Source organism: Chiloscyllium plagiosum, chromosome 20 (genome assembly GCF_004010195.1).
Source record: "Chiloscyllium plagiosum isolate BGI_BamShark_2017 chromosome 20, ASM401019v2, whole genome shotgun sequence".
Lineage (NCBI taxonomy): Eukaryota > Metazoa > Chordata > Chondrichthyes > Orectolobiformes > Hemiscylliidae > Chiloscyllium > Chiloscyllium plagiosum.
Window position 1 is genome coordinate 44,305,923 of NC_057729.1, and position 21,960 is coordinate 44,327,882.

Genomic DNA, 21,960 nt, shown 5'->3' on the forward strand with positions numbered 1-21,960 from the left:
TTGCAGCGCCTAACGTGACAGGGTTGTATGGAGTTATCCTGAAAGCCGGGCAGTTTGCTACGAACATTGATTTGTTTGAGGTTCGGTGGTTGTTTAATGGCGAACAGTGGAGTTGTGGGGAAGGTCTTGGCGAGATGCTCATCCTCAGTGATAATGTACTGCAGGCTGCAAAGAACATGGCGTTGTTTTTCAGCTCTTGGGAAGTACTGGATAATGAAGGGTACCCTGTCGGTTGCAGCACGTGTCTGTCTCCTGAGGTCATTACGATTCCTTGCTGTGGCACGTCGGAACTGGTAGTCGATGAGTTGAGCATTGTATCCTGTTCTTATGAAGGCATCCCGGAGAACTTTCAGGTGCCCGTCATGTTCCTCCTCGTCTGAACAGATCTGGTGTATGTGTAGGGCTTGTCCATAGGGGATGGCTGTTTTAATAAGTTTTGGGTGGAAGCTGGAGGAGTGTAGTAATGTGAGGTTATCTGTAGGTTTGCGGTAGAGTGAGTTGCTGAGGTGCCCATCCTTGCTGGAGATGCATGTGTCCAAGAATGAAACAGATAGTAGAGAGTAGTCCATGGGGAGTTTGATTGGTGAGATGAAACTTGTTGATATCACTGTGTAGTTTTATCAGTGATTCCTTGCCATGGGTCCAGAGGAAGAAAATGTCATCAATGTACTTGGTGTCGAGTGTTGGTTGAAGGTCCTGCGTAGAGAAGAAGTCTTGTCCGAACCTGTGCATGAAGATGTTGGCATATTGAGGTGCGAATTTGGTCCACATGGCTGTTCCATGTATCTGGGTGAAGAACTGGTTATCAAAGGTGAAGATGTTGTGATTGAGGTTAAAGCAGATGAATTGTAGGACGGTGTTCGGAGATTGGCAGTTGTTGGTGTTGAATACTGAGGCTGTTGCTGCGATGCCATCATTGTGGGGGATGCTGGTATAGAGTGCTGAAACGTCCATTGTGACAAAGAATGTTCCAAGTTTGATTGGCCCATGGGTGCTGAGTTTCTGTAAGAAATCCGTAGTATCACGACAGAAGCTGGGGATCCCCTGTACAACAGGTTTCAAAATGAACTTGTGTACGCTGAGTGTTTGCAGGTTGCAATTTTCTAAAGTATAATATTTTTATACAAGTTATTTGGCAAAGGACTTAGTTTAAATATAAAATCAAAAGATGAGAATGCTTCCTGTGATGATTCAAACACAAACTCCTACAACAAATCTGCCAAAACTATTAGGAGGCATGCAAGAACTCAATCTAGCAAAAGCTATGTTCAGGAAGTGAATTTAACTCAATTCTTCAAAAATAACAAGCAATTCAGCACTTCTTGTAATATGATACTTTAAACAAAACTGAAATAAATTGGCTGTCATGAAGTGATTTAAAGACACAATCTTTACATAAATATGAAAATCTATTGATTTTCTTTCATTAGTTATTCATAATAACTTTAATGTAATTGAAGACAACTTTTTTTATAAACACCAGTTGAAAAACTGAACACATTTAAAGATTATCAAATTTGTTCGGAAATAATCTCAGCTCAAAAGTCTTAATCACAGCATAAAATTAGAGCAGCAGTTATGCACATGAAACTAAAGACCGCATAATGTGTGCATAATGAGCATGATTATGTAAAGTTTACTTTGATTGCAATTAGTCACTCATTCTCAAGGTGGTATAGTATGAGAAGGCTCAACTTATATGAGTTCTTAAGAGAAATCACAAACTGTACAAAATCAAAATAGGTTTGCACAACATCAACATTTTGCCTACTGGTCTGCCCTGCCAGTAAAATTTGCGTCTTTCGATAACAAATTGGACTTCAGGATTTTGATTCTGTTACAATATACAACAGGGTAAATTAAAGTCTCTGAATATCAATCACAAATGCACTAGCACACAAGAACTAACATTTAAACCATTTTTACAAAAGCCCCGATGCAACCTACCCAATTTCAGAACTCATTACCCTACCATGTTCAATCAAGTAAACACAAGTGCATTCAAATTCAATTGCATTAGGTGCCTGGCTGAAAGATGTTGAAATAGTCTTATTCCTTAAAAGGTTGAATATTTAAATGATGAAATTTGTATGCATTTCACCAACGGTAATATAGGAATAGTAAATTTGTTTCATTTTAAAATTCAATATACCTTTTCAGTCTACACTACGTACTGAATGTGTTCAATCATTTGAGTGTACAGAATTTGAGTATTGTTGATGAGACAGTCAGTTTGCACTCAACAGAACATTCATAAGAATACCAACATAATGGAGAATGTCATTTTATACTGTCGAAGAAGCCCATACTGATGGTATAGACATTGCCATGAAGAATGCACCAGTTACACAAACGACTATGTTTAACTGCCAAGCTCATTTAAATTTAAACCAGTCCTGTCGACTCAGATTGATCAGGTATTATCTTGAGGAATGAACTAGTAACAACGGTTGAGATTTCAGAGGCAGTGTGTACACATGTTCTTTCTGTCTGCAAACAGTAAGTTTTAATATATGTAACCTCTTGCACATGTAATTGTGCTACAGTGAGCCCAACAATCCTAAAATGGCTTTCCTTAGCACAAAAAGGATTATTTAGCAATTTGTTATGCAATGGAAGAATCACATCTAAGGTTGGATACTTCTGAATTTTATAAGCCCATATGGGTCCTGTTGTTACCATGTTCATTGCAAGAAGCCGAAATGATTGATCCACCACCTTTTGGGATGTACACAGCATTTTATCCAGCACTGAATTTCATACACAATTATTTAGTGTGGAAGGCAGAACATATTTTTGCCTCGAATCAGCAACTTGTTAGTGGTAAACAGTAGCTTCATTTTATTTTTGAGATAGCTTAGCGTTCCAAGCTAGCCTAATATAAATGGGACACTTTTCAGGACCAAAAATAGTTGTATTAGGCCCAATCTTTAGTTTGCTGGATAGTAAGTAAAGATTCAATCAGGGTACCCATTACCTCACAGCATGGCTTTGATGCACCCCATTTCAACTTAAAGTTTGCAAGATGAGCAAGTGACTTGGGCTTCATTTGCAGTTGCTAATGAAACCAACCTTATAGCCACGCAATATAAAGATTGCCATTGTGTATATTGATTGCCGATAGCTTTGTGATTGGTAGCAGAGAACAAAAGTAGATTTCTCAACTAGCACATCAAGGGGTACTCCATTTCAAAAAGGAGAATGGAGTGCACGTGAGACGTTCTAAGACAAGGAAATTTGCATATGCGACCGTGGATTCAAGCATAGTGTTGTATCATTTACATACTGCAAATATGCAAAGAATAAGAGATTAGATCTTGTCCCATCGAAGGTGTTTCTCACCGAACCCAAAAAGAATGTTTGAGAGAGCTGGGCTTAAGAGACAAGTATATGATACTACCAACCACTTGAGCATACCTGGCATCATTAAAACTGAAATCATAAGTCATTCAATGAATATTGATTCTCACAATGCTGGCAGATCTAGATCACCATGATATAGTGCTGCAGTGCAAATGTGTCTGTCTTCCTTAATTGACACACTGCTGACTGGAATCTCGAATGAGCACTTGGACTGGCATCACTATCAATATGCAAATATCAAGGAATATTTTTTGTAGATATGGAAAACCTACTCAAAACTGATAAAATTTCCCATCCATTTTGTCAACTCATGCTGTGCAGAACCAAAGACGGGATGTAAAGGGACTATTGTTTCATCTAACTGGAGCAATCCACATGCCAATGTCTCTATCACAGACTGTCTGCCAATAAATTAACACTGTCTTCACATAGTATAAAATACTATTCTTTTATTGATCTGCAAATATGAGTGCAGATTACAAAACTGATATTTTTAACAGTCATTTTGTTTAAAAATCACATCCTTTTAATGCTTATTGTGTTTTTAACCTGGTTACTTAGTCCAAAGGATTTTTTCAACCAAGTGCAATTGGACTTTCAAGCCATGAAAACTAGGCTTGCTTAAAGTAAGGTATTAACATTATCAATAAAAATTCTCTCTATTGTTCTAAAGAAGCACTGAAGCAGTTTATTGAGTATACATGTTCATATGTTACTACTATCAAATACTTCTTCTGCAACAAAAAAAAACAAGCAAACTCCCAAAATCTCTATCCAGGAGATAAGGGAGCAACTGGCTGCTTTTTATTCTACCTACTAAATTAACAATGTTGGAATTCCAATTGGTAGAACAGGAAGGAAAATAATTTAAAACAATTTAAATTCTAATCAACTGTGAAACTCAAATCTATCCCATCTATTTTACATAGAAGAATGTTGAAATAAATGTACAAAACATGATTCAGATTGTTTGCAGCAGTTTCAAAGGTTCACTCAATGTCTTTCCTTTTGAACCTTAAAGGTCAAACTTAAATTAGGTACCAGTGATATAACAGATATGCAGGCTGCTCTTTGGAGAAAGTAGGGACTAAATTGACATAAAATTATACTAACCATGTGCATCTTATGTACATGGGAGGGATGGGTAGGTGACAAGAGAGACAGGAAAAGGAACATTGCTAGGATAAAAATCACGCAGTTACATGACCTTACACAAATTGGGAAATTGAATGAAAGACTTCTAGTTAGAACCTAAGTTGTTTGATTCTGAAGGAAATTGATGAGTATTAATGTCATTAGGTTATTAAGCATTCCATCCTTCTGCATACTACAGTCAACATTTATAATTGAGACCCGGAAGGCCAGAGCAATATATTTCAGAATTTCATGCATAACTCATCATTGCAGTTTAGGCAAAATTCTTGCATCTCAACAGCTGGGAGAGAACTGTGACAACTTTTCCACAATTTCTATCGTAACCATGTCAAATTTTATATCAGAGTCCTAAATGATCAGTTGTGTATCCTTTGGCATTGGAGTTATTGCTTTTAGGATTTAAAATGATCACCTTCAATTCCCTGATGGGAACAGAGACCAATGATATGGGACAGAAGGATCTCAAATGACATATTATCATATTCTAGCAATGCTCAGTACTTTAAATGTTGGAATGGTGCAAATTATGAAAAATAGACTGCGAATGGAACAAGTTTTCTACACTTGTTATTTGAATAATCGTAACTAGCTTCATAACAGATTTGGGAGGATTAGTTGATGATAAAATCGATACTTTGTGAAAGATCAACTGAGTTACCTTGGAAGCAGACAGTCATATTAACTAGTATTTGAGTTATAAACAGTAGCTTTGTTCCAGTGAAAACATTCTTCTGCATTAAACCCTGCATATCTTTTGTCATGCCAGAGCTATAACATGAGAATATTGCAACTGGAGAAGCAAACCTAATTCATGCTGTTGTTGGAACAAATAAGAGCTTTCACTCTTGATTTTATGCTACAAGCAGCAAAAAGTGCACCTTCAATTTGAAGAGCTAATTGAACACAGTTACATTGACAAATGTGATAAGACATTATTAGAGAACTCTTCTCAATTACCTAAGCACAATTTTGTCAGTGCAAGTAACTGTTCCACATTGAAGCTTTCCAGTGAAAAAAGTTAGATTGTTAATATTAAATTAATAATTTTTTTTTGTTATAAAAGTAAAGTCTACAATTGGTCATGTTCTCATGACTTGAAGTTTCCAAACCAGTAATGCAGTATGTAAATTGGCTTTACAAAATTAGTTGTCCTCGGTTAGGACAATATTGCCCTCCACTACGATATACTGTTTTGACTCAAAAAAATAAATTGCTAAAGCATCAGTTTTATAAATCCATGATTTTTTAGTCTGTGTTCCACAAACTAAATCTTTCCATTGAAAGAGTCATCCAAGCACAATGTTCAAAGCTGTTGGACACATTACAAAATCAAAGTCCTAGAGGTGTGAGTTGTTTTGAATGCCTTTAAGTACTTTCTGGCTTTCTCAGTCATTATAAGCTGATCTTTTGTTCTTCCATAGGCTACTGTTTCCCAAGCACTACTCATCTGCAAACAATAAGAGAAAATATTTTTATTGCCATGAACAAAACATGCTTGAGTTTCAACTATGCAAGTTACTTTTCAAGTACATTATTCTCAAAGAACTTTAAAATACTGAAGGCTGAATGTATCATAGAATGCAACACATGAGATTGTGTCAAAATGCCTACATAGGCCTATAATCTACATACATCCTTTTAAACCCTTCCCCCATTTTCCAGCTGATAAATGCATGCCGTATGGAGTGCACCTCAATTTTCCAGCTCAGAAATATATAGTAAGGGTTATATTTGCCCTGTGATCAAGCAGGTGGTACAGGCTGAGTCATCAAGAAAATAAATGTAAGTTTAAAAACTCACACACACCCCCAACCATTTATATTAGCTAGATAACAGAAAACATTTAAAGAACAATTTTGAAGAAGGGTTACTGGATTCGAAACATTATCAATTTTCTCTTTACAAATGCTGCCAGACCTGCTTGGCTTCTGCAACAATTTCTATTACCTCAAGTTTTTATTGTCTTGTATTGTCAAGTTTTTATTCAAAGTGGGCGGCATGGTGGCACAGTGGTTAGCACTGCTGCCTCACAGCGCCTGAGACCCTGGTTCTATTCCCGCCTCAGGCGACTGACTGTGTGGAGTTTGCACGTTCTCCCCGTGTCTGCGTGGGTTTCGTCCGGGTGCTCCGGTTTCCTCCCACCGTCCAAAGATGTGCAGGTCAGGTGAATTGGCCATGCTAAATTGCCCGTAGTGTTAGGTAAGGGGTAAATGTAGGGGTATGGGTGGGTTGCGCTTCGGCGGGTCAGTGTGGACTTGTTGGGCCGAAGGGCCTGTTTCCACACTGTAATGTCATCTAATCTATTGAGTTACCAAATCATGCTGTAAAGCAAAGACATCTTGTAGATCACTATAATGATGGTTTTCACCGAACTGAAATCAAATAATCTGAAGAGTCAAGACAGAATCAACTACAAGACAAAAAAAGCTATTAAATTGTGAACTGCACACATTGTAAGCAGATGGTTAGTGTCTCTCAGCTGGCATTTCTATAGACAAATAACTAAACAAATCCACTTTGAATTAGCAACATGACTTACCCATTTTGGAGTTTCTGGTTTAGAAGGCTTGAATGAAAAACTAGTCTCTTTATTGGGTATAATAAAACCTCTGTTCAGAGCATCATTTTTACTTGAAGAGCTGTTCAAAGATTTTGATAAAGAATCTTTTGTCTGCTTATAAAGAGAAAATAAAATTACAGATAATACCACACCTGTAATTGTGTATACAGTCCCTTGTTCCATACTAAAGGAAGACTATATTTTCTTTAAAAATTTATTTGCAGTGAATACAAAAATGTTTACTAAATAGTTCCCTAGGATGTAACTTACAGGACATAAAGTGGACCAAGTCCCAAGCCTCCTGATATCCCCAGAGATGTATGCCTGGACTCATTTTTAAAATATTTTAATGAACCTCCCCGTGCTCAGAAGTGTACTTGTTCTTTTTGTTTCAGGATGATTGTTTTTAATGAGATTCAACTGAGCCTCAGAAACTTTGCTACTTCAATTGCTGAATACTAAGAAAAAACATCATCAGGAGATTTGATAAGAAATACAAAAAGTTTGAAGAGTGTTGAAGACTTTCCTTTACTTTATCCCACATAAAAGAAAAATCACCATTCCACTTCCATTTGGATACAGCAGTGAGTGAAAGTCATGGCTAAGCGATTCTATCTCTACTGAAAGCCAACTCATCAAAGATCATCTTTGGGAAAGCTAATCTTTATCTGTTCTTACTGAAACCTGTTATGTAATTGCAAAGACGTCTAAAACCAGCATGGTTGACATTCTTTAGCCAGTTATTGAACAACAGCTGTTTGGTTCTGAATTATTTTGACTGGATAAGTAGTCAAACAATTAAAGCAAAGAAATATTTGAACTATTTTCAAAATTTAAAAAAAAGTAAAATATTACCATTTACCAGATTCTTATTCTAGCTCAACATTGTGCATACTCCTATTTGCAGGCAGGTTACCTGTTTGGTTATGCTGAGGGTGCTGAAAACAGGCTGATTTGTTTTACCCCCATCCTTTTCCACAATATCCAAAGCAAGGGACTTCCGCACTTTCTTCATAAGAGGTCTGTGTAGCTAAACAAACAAGAGCAGTCGCACTGAAACAAATTATTCTTTGCAGGATTTTAGACAGATTATAAAACATTCCACACATTAGAGATACTTAACAAGCTGCAAGGCACAAATTTGAACGCAACCTATAAAATAATTTTGACCAAAATACAGTTGAATTTGTGGATCAAGAGGAAGCCAAGAAATTATGTGTCTCTTGAAAGGACTTCACAGAAAAAGCCCTGATTTCTGTGCCCCATGCAAGACCCGTATAATAGTTTCAATTATTCTACTTAAACCCATTAAAAGCATATCTCCATAAGTTAAATTTGTGACAAATACTATTGTTATGCTGATAGACGCAAGTTGCAAAACAAGCAACTCTACAAATAACCTGTAAATGAATCTGTACAGTTTCATAAAATAAATGTGAACAAACTTCATAAAATGGGAACCTAGAGTGAAAAATGTGATCTAAAAAGTAATGACTAAATAAGTGAAAAAAAATCATAATTTTATTGGCTAAACGTGTGCATACTAACCCCATGCTGCTTTCGTTTTGCTAACTGGACTTCATCTTCCTGCAAAACATTCTTCAAACCATCTTTTAGTTCCTCCTCAATTTGAGACACAGGATACTAAGTTTACACAAGAGGGAGAATCACATTTGTGCAATTATTTTCAGAAATACATGATTAGTGATAAATCCTGTTTACAAATTAATCAATACAAACCCGAGGTTTTGCTGCTCCATATTTTTCCAGCCCATTTTTGAAAGGAGTAGGTGTTCTTGGTGTACTGTCTAAAAGAGACCTTCGACTTCTGGGTGTTCGAAAACTATGAAATTAAAAAATACTAAAAATAAATAATTCACAACAAACTTCATATTCCTTCAGTCACAAACTGCATGATCTAATCAATTATTGAAGCAGTATGTCAAATTAACACTAGTTAATATTCTGTTTACTATTGTTTTGAACATGCTTTATACAGCTAAAAACCAAACTTAATTTTCCTTTGATCTCCTTCAATCTAAAAAGTGGAGGGTTTTTATTTGCTACACTGGGGGAATAGCAACAACCCAAGTGTAATTAGATTCATTATCAGTTGCTTGGCTGAATTAGGATGCAGAGGGGGATCTTTTTGAGGAAGCCTATTTATTAGGGATGGTAGAAGAGGGGATATGGTTTGTTTTGTTCATATTATTCTGTTCCTTGAAAATATAATTAAATAGTAAGTAAATGATAGATACCAAAATGTTCATAAAAATCAAAATGAACTAAAGTTCTTATGATGTTTTTGAACAGCTTCATGTTTAACAATTTGCTGTAATTTTATGATACAAGAATGAAGCTGGTTCATAGTTTACCCATATTTAAATGACCTAAGCAAAATTAAAAGATATTAATTTGTTTTACTTCAATGGTTGGCTTTTGCACAATACATTATGTATACTGTGCATATCTCTTAAATCCCCACATTTTTTAATTATTAAAAGCCCTGGACTGCCCAAGTGCAATGAAAGTCAGAATAATTAAGTTTGTGGAAAATAACTTGCCCAGTTGCAGCAGTGATCTTGCTACATTGGCTTACCATGTATCAGTTGCATAGTTAATAAACATATTACGGTCAGTAGTTTTAAAAATGTAAACCACTGACATTGTATCAACTAACTCAACCTCAGCACTATAATTTTGTTTTAAAATGAATTTTATTGTAAAGCTTTTAGGCTATTGGCTATAGAAACTAGATATATTAAATATAGTGAATGCTGGAAATCTGAAAATCAGAACAGAAAACCTTGGAAATGTTCATCTGAAGAGAGAAAAGCAAAAATCAATAATTTCTAATCACCCCAGCTTTAAATTGTCTTGTATCACCAGGAACAAGTCTTAAAACAAGTCTTAAATTTCCAGCAGACAAGGAAAATAATTAACTGCTCTCAGTGGAGTTTAATGAGTTCTCATAACTGAGCAATAGTTTTATTAGGGTTACCAATAAAATTTAGAAATGAAAAATACTGCAAATACTAGAAATCAGACAGAAGCCAAACATTGCATGTGCTGATCAGATCAGACAGCATCTGTGGACAGAAATAGAGTTAATATTTCAAGTCAATGACCCTTCATTGGAAGGGGGAAATACATTTGGCTGTGCCTCGGAGGAGGATTACTTGCTTCCATGATTGTACATGATCTTTCCACTGCTTGTGCTTGGCCTCCACTTGCTGCTGTTATGGACCAGGCCCGACCCCTCAAAACATTTTTAAGCAGGTAGTTCAGATCCTAACTTTACTAACTATTTTGGGTAAGTGTATAGTGGATATTCCCGGATGCTGTTCTGAAACTACCTGCAACAGTCCCAATAGACACATCCCTTAGCACGAAGAGTCAAAATGACACAAAAGGCTGACAGGTTACAAAGTCAGAAGGGCAGAAACAGGGAGAAAGCTTCCACTTTCAACTGTGACTCAGACTCAACTAACACTCGAACTGAACTGAACTGTGCATTTAGAGCTGGCCATGCCCTTTGATTATACCTTTTTTTTTAAAAAAAGGCATGAAACCCTTAGACTGTAGGCATAATCTATTAGGGGTAAACAAAAATGGTGCCAATAAACCTTTCAAACCCAGCCTAGTTGGAGTCTGGCCAATTACCCCTCTCTGGAAAATAACTCAAGGGCATAGTAGCCTTTGCAAAAAGGACCAGCATTGTGATATTGCACTCGGTGATGCTCAAAGCAGTTGGTGTCATTGAGGATGCATCTTCTCTAGTGTGTCTTCTAGGGCAAATGATTCCCACATGTCAGTGGAGATGTTGCATTTGATTAAGCAGGCTTTCCATGTATCCTCAGAGCATATTTCTGCCTGTGTTGATTTAGGGCCTGGTTGATGGAGATGGTAGAGTGATTAGTCAGTGATGGATCAAGCAATCAACACTCAACATGGGTGACATGGAAGTGGAATGGGGTCATAGATTCAATGTAAAGTTGACTGTTAAAGTCTTGAAATTCCCTTGAAAACGGGTTAACTTGAATATAAAGTGTAAAACTGAACCACTAGCGTAGGTAATTGTCATCTCTGTCATTCATCTTGTGGGCTCTGCTTTATTTGCTTAACTTGAACTTCTGTGGACCTCTGCAATACAGTTCATAAACACTTTATTGATCCCTTAGTCTGTTTTAAGCACTACTATGCAAAACACCCATTTGTGGGGTGAAAAAAAAGTCAACGAGGAATGCACATATATATCAAGGTGTAAAAGGAATGTCCATTCATGCAAATTATATACAAATATAACCTTTTTGAACCCAACGAAGTGGTATTGTCTTGTGTCAGTTCTATTGATCCCCATCCCGCCCTGCTTCCAAACTCTGTTAAAGCACATCACAAACTTTTCAAGTTTTATTGAAAGGACATAGACCCAAAACATGTATTCTTGCTCTTCGGACAGATATCCAGCATCCACAGTACACTTTCTCAAGTACCTATGCATTTAGCTACTTACACAGAGTTCTCTTTTTGAACTTTGGGTGTATAGTCTCGTTGGAGTGGAGCTGTAACTATGATTTTCTGGCTACAAACTGGGGTTGAGGTAAGAGATGGATTTTCAAGATCAAGATTATCTTGTTTGGTCCAGAAGTTTAAAAACTACAAGGGGAGGAAAGAGGAATATGCAACAAAATTGTATTTAACAATTTCAACCAACACACTTAAAATCATATGGTTACATTAAATTACAGAAGAAAATTAAAATAGAACCACCTATGAAATTTCCACATCACCTAACTACATTTGTTGTTATCCCAGCAAGTTAATTAGACACTTCTATTGAAATAGTCCCACAGACAAACACTAGAAAGAGATGAACCTTGAGTGTAGGAAAAGGCAAGGACTAGGATAGGGAAATGGGATTAAAAATATCATACCCAAGTTTAAACTTTAGCTAAAGAAAACATATATGTTATTAGAAAGGTAATGGAAAAGCGCAACAATTTTCCAAAGGAAACTAGCAGTGATTGACTAGAAGGAGCTCAGAGAAAACCTGAGGAGGCACTTATTAAAATTTGAGGGGCGATGGACAAACAGCACCCCAAAAGTTAACTTGTTCCTTACTACCAATTAAAATCCATTCTTAAACCAGCAATTGTTCTCTTCTCTTGGATTTAAATTACATTAGAGGAAAAGAAAGCTGATGCAATGCAAATAGAATGAGCACAAATGTTGACCACTAGCGTAGGTAATTGTCATCTCTGTCATTCATCTTGTGGGCTCTGCTTTATTTGCTTAACTTGAACTTCTGTGGACCGTTTAGCATAAGCTTAAGCAAAGTGAGGTGACAAACTAAAGTTGAACTAGTTTTTGGAAAGCAGTAGATGCACAGAAATTACTAGGAAGATAGTTAGTGTTTGATTGTGCAAAGCAATTAGATGGAAATTGGAAGCATACTCAATTTGTTTTGTCCTTGGGAATCTGACTTTGCCCAATCTTCTCACTGGCAATTCCTGCTTCACAAAGTAAACGGTTATGCTAAACGGCAAGTTTCTAATCACAAACATGCGCAGAAAAAAGGCACTAAGTGCTTTCCTTTATAAAAATTAAATTAGAACTCAACTGCAGGAATGCAAACACTTTCAGAGAGGTAAAGAAGTCTGGCAGCAGGTATTTTCACAGGGTAAAACTCATCTGTCCGTATAGCTCCCAATGCTGTCCAAGTAAACTACTATTTACATGACAGGAGCTTCAGATTGCATGGAGCAACTATTGGCAACTTAGTGTCTGAGAATCCTCTGATTTGCTTTATTAACGTAATTGGCTTTTCATGATACTGTTGTTTGTCACACTTGCAGAACTAAACATAGAAAATACAGCAGAAGGTGGTTATTACAGTCTGCTCAGTCATTGTCATTTATTGTCTCAGTCATACAATAAATATCCAGTTCCCACTTTCTTCCCACATCCTTGATCCTTTCAGCCTCAAGAACTATATCTGACTCCCTTTTGAAAATATCCAAGATTTTGGTCTCAACCGCTTTCTGCAGCAGAGACTTCCACAAGGTCACCAACCTCGGGATGAGTAAACCTCTATCTCAGTTTTAAATGAGACAGCTTTGGTAAATAGAGTTAAGGAGAACCCAACGGGATTCTGAAAATACATCAAGGACAAAAGGCAACTAGGGAGAGAACAGGAGCCCTCAAAGATCAACAAGGCCACCTAAGTGTGGAACTGCAGGAGATGGGAGAGATACTAAATGGATTATTTTGCATCAGTGTTTACTATAGAGAAGGACATGGAAAAGGATATGGAAGATAGAGAACGTGGGGAAATAAATCGTGACATCTTGAAAAATGTCCAGTTAAGAGAGGTGGTGGTGCTGGATGGCTTAAAAAGCATAAAGGTGAATAAATCCCCCAGACCTGATCAGGTGTACCCCAGAACTCTGTGGGAAGCTAGGGAAGTGATGACTGAGTCGCTTGCTGAGATATCTTTCATCGATAGCCACAGGTGAAGTGCCAGAAGACTGGGGGTTGGCTAATGAGGTGCCACTATTTAAGAAGGGTGGTAAGAAAAAGCCAGGGAACTATAGACCAGTGAGCCAGATATCAGTGGTGGGCAACTTGTTGCAGGGAATCCTGAGGGGCAGGTTTTACATGTACTTGGAAAGGTGAGGACTCATTAGGGACAGTCAATATGGCTTTGTGTGGGGAATAGCGATACATGAACTTGATTGAGTTCTTTGAAGAAATAATGAGGACTGATGAGGGCAAAGTGGTGGATGTGATCTATATGGACTTCAGGAAGGCATTCGACAAGGTTCCTCACGTAGACTGGTTACCAGGGAAAACTAGCCATTTGGATACAGAAATTGTTCAAAAGGTAGAAGACAGAGGTTAGTAGTGGAGGATTGCTTTTCAGACTGGAGGCCTGTGACCAGCAGCGTCCCACAGGATTGGTGTTGGGTCCGCTGCTTTTCATCATCATTTACAAAATGATTTGAATGTGATCAAAGAAGGTATCAGTAGTAAGTTTGCAGATGACACCAAATTGGAGGTGCAGTGGACAGCAAAGAAGGTGACCTCAGAGTATAATGGGATCTTGATCACATAGGCCAATGGGCCAAGGCGTGGCAGATGGTGTTTAACTTAGGTAAGTATGGGGTGCTGCATTTTGGAGAATGCAAATCAGGGCAGGACTTAATGGTAAGGTCCTGGCGAATGTTGCTGAACAAAAAGATTTTGGAGTGCAAGTTCATTGAAAGCAGAGTCACAGATAGCTAGGACAGCAAAGGCAGCCTTTGGTATGCTTACCTTTATTGACTAATGTATTGACTAAAGGAATTGAGAGGTCATGTTGCAGCTATACAGGACATTGGTTTGGCCACTTTTGGAATATTGTGAGCAATTTTGGTCTCCCTACTGTAGGAAAGATGTTGCGAAACTTGAAAGGGTTCAGAAAAGATTTACAAGGATGTTGCCAGGGTTGGAGGGTTTGAGCTATAAGGAGAGGTTGAACAGGCTGAGGATGTTGTCCCAGGAACGTCAGAGACTGAGTAACTTTATAGAGGTTGGTAAAATCATGCGGAGCACAGATAGGGTGAATAGCCAAAGGTCTTTTCCCTGGGGTGGGGGAGTCCAAAATCAGAGGGCATAGGTTTAAGGTGAATGGGCACCTTAAGGGGAAACGTTTCATGCAGAGGGTGGTGAGTGTTTGGAATGAACTGCCAGAGGATGTGGTGAAGGCTGGTACGATTACAGCATTTAGAAGGCACCTACATAGGTATATGAATAGGAAGAGTTTAGCGGGATATGGGCCAAATGGGACTGGATTTATTTAGGATAGCTGGGCTGCATGGATAAGTTGGACCAAAGGGTCTGTTTCCATGCTATATAATTCCACGATTCTATAAATGGCCCACCTCATTCTTAAATTGTGATCCCTGGTGCTGCACTCCCTGATCACCAGGAATGTCCTTCCTACATTTACTGTTTAGTCAGAAGAAGTTTATAGGTTTCCATGAGATCCTCCTTCATTCTTCTAAACTCCAGTGTATATAATCCTAACTGATCCAGTCTCATAATTCAGTCCTGCCATCTAAGGAATCAGTCTGGTAACACCCCCTCCATAGCCAGAGAAACCTTTCTCAGATAATGAGGCCAAAACTGCACACTGTATTCCAGGTGCAGTCTTGCCAAGGCTCTATATATGTGCAACAAGACATCCTTGCACTTGTACTCAAATCCTCTTGCTATGAAAGCTTACATACCATTTGCTTTCATCAACCACCTATTGTACTTACATGCTTATTTACTGCAACTATAGTACAAGGACATTCAGGTCTGTTTGCACCTCCCCCTTTCTCATTAAGAATTCAATTAACACTGCTGGACACCTGGTAGACAAACATTTATCGTTCAGATGTCAGATGTACAACTTGATTGACAAAGAAACGTCTCAAACATTTAACTGGGTGGGAGGTATAGACAATCACTGCGGAATGGAGACCACAATCAGATTAGCCATGATCTTATCAAATGGCAGAGCAGGCTTCAGGGCCATAACAGATTATTACTGTTTCTAGTTCTTTTGTACACTTTATCAGCAGCTATGAAAGAGTACTATATTGGTTGAAAACAACAATAAACCAAGTGGTGGGGGAGGGATTTTGTTCATGAAGTAAAACAACAAACCAATTAAATTGTTACAGAATTTACCAACATTACATTATTTAGTAGTGGTCTGTAGCTAAATGATTCTGGTCTTTTCTGGTCACTTTCAGCATTCTGTTTCCCTACAAGTCAACCCGGAAGGCAAAGGAGAATTGCTGAGTTTGCATCATTACCTGCGATGGTGAGAAAGGCAATGTCTTCACTGGAGTACTTTTTGGAGTCATGCTGCTGCTGGTACTGCTTTCAAAAATAGCAAAGCTATTCCCACAACTGTCATTGACAGGTGAAAGTGTAATTTTTGTTTTTTTCTTGCGCCTCAGGATTGTCGGTGGTGTACTAAAGCTTCCTGCAACTGGAGAAGTGATCATGGGTATGAGTTCACCCTTCTTGGCACTTTTGCTTAGGTCAGAGATGGTATGTGCATCAATGCGATATTCTGTCAAAGTCTGCTGTGACTTCTTATCAGGGGTCTGTTTGATTAGATCCTCCGGTAAATCAAAGCAAGACAGGTCAGACCATGTATCTGGATCCTGAAGTATGGAAAATAGAAAGTAAACAAGACAGTAAGCAATTCCGTAGAGATGTGACAGATTACCTGCAATGTGCTTAGATTATCACCTATCGTCCACCCATTAATATCAGAACTGGAACATTAACAGAATTAAACACAGGAGGTAACCATTCAGGTATTAAGAGCTGAAGTGAAAAGCTAGTACTATACATCAAAAACCCCAAGTAAACATTTGTAAAAAAGGTGACCAAAAGTGACTTTACAGTCTCTCAGAGGTATGGGAAAGACAAATCAGTCCCACCAATCAAGTAGGTTCACACCCAAAACAAATAGAGATAATGTCTCATATTGCAAATACTTGTTGCACCATATAAATGTGTTTCGTTAATAATATAAACGTCACTGATATTTAAACATTTAAGTGCATGTTTAGGTTAATCCAGTGTCTAAAACTGAAGTGACTTTATAGAAACTTTGGGAGTATTTTTTGTTCATATTGCTCAATGAGCAATGGGAAAACACTTATTCAATAGTGTACGTTGAATAATGCGGAATATTTAAAATGTAACTCACGTGGAGCAAGCCAAGGTCTTTAATGCATGTCCTCACCAATTGCTCAGACAACCATCAGGCCCAGATGACCACACATCTCAGATATGCTAACAACAATCAACATACTTAATGCAATACAGCTGAAGGAAATCTGTGAATAGTTGGCAAACCCAACTTATACTTAAAAACCTCAGAGGTCTTGGGAATGCTGATTTATTTCTTCCTCAATGTACGGCAATATGAAATTATCCAAACAATCATCTCCTTTCAACTTATCACATCCAAAGAAAGGAGTTTTGGTGACCTATGGCAGGAAGGAAAGAGAGTGAAGTCTTACTTTCACCTCCCCCACGTTCCCCAAAACATGCTTCAGCAACACGAGATGAAATCAATATTATTTCCACCTAGTTGACCTTGGCCTCCTACTGGAGCAAAGGCAAGATCTGACAGGATCATAATCATTAACTAAACTGCAAAGCGTAGAACCCCAAACTCTAAGAGAGGAAGAAAGATTCACATACTTAGCAGTCCGTAATGGTAGCAAGGATGTGGAGGTGGCAGTTTTGGACCAGGGTGGACAAGGTCAGAAGTGACTTCAACTGACGAAGAAACAGCACTGCGAAAGCTTGTGATTTCAAATACACCTATTGGACTATAACCTGGTGTTGCATGACTTCTGACTATGGCAGGCTATGGTTAAGTGCAATGCATCCCCCCAGCCTCTTTTTTAAAATAAATCGAAAACATCGGCTACAGGAATGGTTTGAAGTTTGCCCACCCTTTCCTGTTGAATAAATTGATTTTCTGGGTCCCACTTCTAATTCCAGTACCTCAGAAAAACCATTGTTTGCTGTGTCTCAAATCAGCTTCATCTTTGTTTTCAAATTATCCAATAAGTGGCAGAAACCTTAGGAGCACTGATATACAGATAGCTTTGGGCATGTACGTCTATAGATCCCTGAAAGTGACAACACGGGTGGAGAAGGTGGTCAAGACAGCATACACAGCATGCTTGCTTTCATCTGCTAGGGCTTCAAGTGCAAACGTTGGCAAGCTGTATAGAACTTTAGTTAGGCCACATTTGGAATAGTGTATGCAGTTATGGTTGCCACACTACCAGAAGAATGTGGATGCTCTGGAGAGGTGCAGACAAGGTTTACCAGGAAGTTGCCAGGTCTGGAGGGTTTTATTTATGAGGTTGGAGAAATGCGGATTGTTTTCATTGGAAAGACGGAGGCTGAGGGGCCACCTGATACAAAATTATGAGAAACATAGATAGAGTGGATAGTGAGAGGCTTTTTTTTACAGGGTGGAAAGGTCAACTACAACGGGGCACAGGTTCAAGGTGAGAGGAGAATGTTTAGGCGAGAAGTGCAGGGAGAATTTTTCAGAGGTGGTGGGTGACTGGAACACATTGCCAGTTGGGGTGGTGGAAGCAGGTACATTAGCAACGTTTAAGGTGTATCTTGACGGACACATGAACAGGAGGCAAACAGAGGGATAGAAACCACGCATTGGCAGTAAGTAGCTAAATAAAGGATTAGAATCGATGCAGGCTTGGTGGGCCGAAGAGCCTGTTCCTGTGCTGTATTGAATTGTACTGTATGCATTGTATATGTTTACTAACAGAGTAGCCGTTACACATAAGCAATTGAAGACACAAGATAAACAGTTAAAATTCAAGAGAGAGCGCGATCATTACACAACTTTAACAATTCGTAGCATTTATCAGAATCCATCAATATCCAGAATGGCACTTGAACAGTAGGCAAGTACTATGCAAATGAACAGAGTCTGCTACTGACTCAGAAAACATTCCTGCACTGAAAAATCTTTTGAAACAGTTGGAGAGTGGCTGCTTTCAGTGTTTTGGGAACTTACACATTTGATTAGCTCCAGAGGCTCAGAGAATTCAGGAGCTGACTGCGGAGAAAATATTGTCCCAGAATCTACAATCAGAAACATGCTGCCAGAACCCTCTTCTAGAGACTGATTAGGTTCCTCGGATTGATCAGAAATCGACTGATCTTGCGGAGTTTCAGAAATGCCCGATTGTCCATGATCACTAGGTAATGTGTTATCCGCGAGAATATTGCCTAGCCAGCTGGCAACACTGTCCTCCTGATGACAAAGGGAAAAGAAATGTAAAACTTTAGCTCAAAAGAAATTACCAAAGATGGATTATGGGGTGAAGTGCAAAATGAACCCTGAATTGGAGAAACGTAGATGAGCTTTGTAAACATAGGTAATCATTAAAAAAGTCACCTAAACATATTTTAATGGAAATTTTTCTTTTCATAAATATTTCTATTTTCATATACTTCTCGAAAACTACCTCTCAGAATAAGACCATAAGACACAGAATCAGAAGCAAGACAGCCATTTAGCTTATCAAGTCTGCTCTACCATTCAGTGAGATCATGTCTGATAAGCTAATCCTGAACTTCACTTTCCTGCTTTTTCCCCATAACCCTTGATTCTATTACTGATTAAAAGTCTTTCAGCCTCGAATATACATATTAACTCAGATTCAACAGCCCTCTGTGGTAAAGAAAGATTCCAGATTCACTACCCACTGAAAAGAAATTCTTCCTCCGGTGAGTTAAATATATGACCCCATATTCTTAGATTATCTCCTCTGGTCCTAGACTCTCCCATAAAGGAAACTACCTTTCCATGTCTCTCCTGTCAAGTCTTCTAAGCTTGTATATTTCAAAAAGGCTTCCTCATTCTTCTAAATTCTGAGCAGAGGCCCAAATTATTCAACCTCTCAAAACAGTGCCCCCATACCTGGCATCAGTTGAGTGAACTTTCTCTGGACTGCCTCCAACGGCAGTATATCTTTCCTTTGAAACGGGGCCTAAAACTCTTCACAACATTCCAGCTGTGGTCTGACTTTTGTTGTGTATAAATATTAGCAAAGTTTATAATCCATTCCCATGGAAATAAAGGCCACCACTGAACTTTGATGCTAGCTTTGTGAGATTCATGGACAAGAATTCCTAAATTTTTGTTCTGGGGCTTTCTGCAGTCTTTTTCCATTTAAATGGTATTCAGCTCCTCTACTCTTTTGCCAAAGTACACACCTCACATTATATTCCATCTGCCAAATCACCACTTGCTTTTCCACCTATTCTTGTGTCTTCTGCAAATTTGGCTATAGTACATTAGTTTTCTCATTCTAAATCATTAATATACATTATAAATAATTGAGACTCCAGCATTGATCCTTATTGCAGTCACAGGCTGTCATCCTGAAAATGCCTCCTTATCTTAACTGTCTTGTCCAGTTAGTTAATCCTCTATCCGTGGGTGGCACGGTGGCACAGTGGTTAGCACTGCTGCCTCACAGCGCCGCAGACCCGGGTTCAATTCCCGCCTCAGGCAACTGACTGTGTGGAGTTTGCACATTCTCCCAGTGTCTGCGTGGGTTTCCTCCGGGTGCTCTGGTTTCCTCCCACAATCCAAAAGATGTGGTCAGGTGAATTGGCCATGCTAAATTGCCCGTAATGTTAGGTAATGGGTAAATGTAGGGGTATGGGTGGGTTGCGCTTTGGCGGGTCGGTGTGGACTTGTTGGGCCGAAGGGCCTGTTTCCACACTGTAATGTAATCTAATTTAATGTAATCTAATTTAATGTAATCTAATCTAATCTAACCTTGCTATTTTACTGCCTCCAACGCCATGGGATCTTAAGTAGCTAATGTATGACATCAAAAGCCTTCTGGAAAGCCAAATAAATTATATTCACTGCTTCCCCTTTATTTACACTGCTTGTTACCTCCTCAACGAATTCTAGTAAATTTGTTTTTCCAAGTTGAAAATCCCAGGTTACTCTAAATCTTTCCTCATAGCTCAAATCTTCAAAATGCAATCACCCTCAGTTCTTCTCTACTCAACCTGTGCTTGGATATCTCTACAGCGTATTTGTTGCAGTACAGAGAAGTGCCAAAGTTATAAGAAATAACATGAAAAACCTGGACTTGCAAAAGGAGACATCTGAGATCATTATGGAAATGGAAAATGTAACCTCGAGTGCTAGTTTAACTTAAATTGAGATGTGCTGAAACAAGGACGCTGTTTAATTGAATTTAGAACAGATGCCAGGAACAACAACAACACAGGTAAAATCTCCATATAGAATTTTTCTAGATAAGTGTTTTAAGACACACTGAATTCCTTCATTATTTGCAATCTTGTAAATGTTGAAATTGAGTAGTTAGTTAATCTGACAGAAAACTAAACATATAAAGATCTAGTCAAATAAATGCAAAATACAGCAGATGCTGGAAATCCAAAATAAAATTAGAAAATGCAGTATCTCTCCCCAGATACTGCCAAGTCTGCTGAATTTCTGCAACATTTAATTTTTTTTAATATACCAAAGAACTAATGTTCTAGCTACTCATTAAGGAAGTTGCTTTACACATTTTAGAAAGAAACAAGACTTATAAACATGATATTGAGCTTTTAATTGCTTTTCAAGTGTTTTTGAAAATAAGCATTTTTGTAGCTTCCTTAAAACCTTGAGGGAAAAGGCATATTGTAAAATACATGTTTTACAATTATTTTAAGCATTCTATATATTAAAAATATTCATACATATAACAAGACTAGTAAATGTTAAAGCTTGCAAATAATTGCAGTGTTTTTATTCCCACTATTCTCTAACCTGCTTTATAGTAACAGATGGCTGCTGTGGAACTGGTTCTACACAAACAGCTTCATGTTTTGAAGATGCCTGAAAGGAAAAGAAAACAAGATCATGTCGCAGTTTTGTTTTGAATGTGTTCAAATTATTCAGGAAATTTATCAAAAGTTTTTCCTAAGTTTAAAGCTCTCAAGCTGAAAGTTTGCACTGCAATATAGTCAATGCACTTACTGAAAATGTTCAGAGAAGATTAACAAGAAAGGCTAGTTGATTGATTGAACAAGAAAATTAATTCTTTGCCTCCTGGGGAAAAAAATGACAGGACCACAGTAAAGGAAGAAACATTTACCTAATTGTCCCTTTTCAAAAACCATGAAGGAAAGTGATTTGTGCAAAGCATCTCAAACTTTGAGACACAAAAAGCTATTTGGTCTTAATGTTGGCACCAGCTCTCCAAGACAGCCATCATGACATAGCCCATTCTTCCTTTTCACTG

At 38.1% G+C, this 21,960-nt stretch overlaps 1 protein-coding gene across 3 annotated transcripts in view; it reads right to left on the reverse strand.

The window, feature by feature from the left end:
• Positions 1 to 1,365: 1,365 nt before the first annotated feature.
• mybl2b (v-myb avian myeloblastosis viral oncogene homolog-like 2b) overlaps positions 1,366 to 21,960 on the reverse strand; it is a 53,630-nt gene continuing 33,035 nt past the window's right edge. For 2 of the 3 annotated variants that reach the window (XM_043710663.1, XM_043710662.1), the window contains exons 8-16: positions 21,486 to 21,554; positions 18,696 to 18,935; positions 15,925 to 16,281; positions 11,592 to 11,734; positions 8,819 to 8,921; positions 8,627 to 8,722; positions 7,995 to 8,108; positions 7,058 to 7,192; positions 1,366 to 5,965 (exon numbers count right to left, since the gene is read on the reverse strand). In XM_043710663.1, the coding sequence (XP_043566598.1) occupies positions 5,840 to 5,965; positions 7,058 to 7,192; positions 7,995 to 8,108; positions 8,627 to 8,722; positions 8,819 to 8,921; positions 11,592 to 11,734; positions 15,925 to 16,281; positions 18,696 to 18,935; positions 21,486 to 21,554 (1,383 nt within the window). In that variant the 3' untranslated portion in view covers positions 1,366 to 5,839. The remainder of the gene's footprint in view (positions 5,966 to 7,057; positions 7,193 to 7,994; positions 8,109 to 8,626; positions 8,723 to 8,818; positions 8,922 to 11,591; positions 11,735 to 15,924; positions 16,282 to 18,695; positions 18,936 to 21,485; positions 21,555 to 21,960) is intronic. The other variant, XM_043710665.1, reaches the window with a different exon arrangement.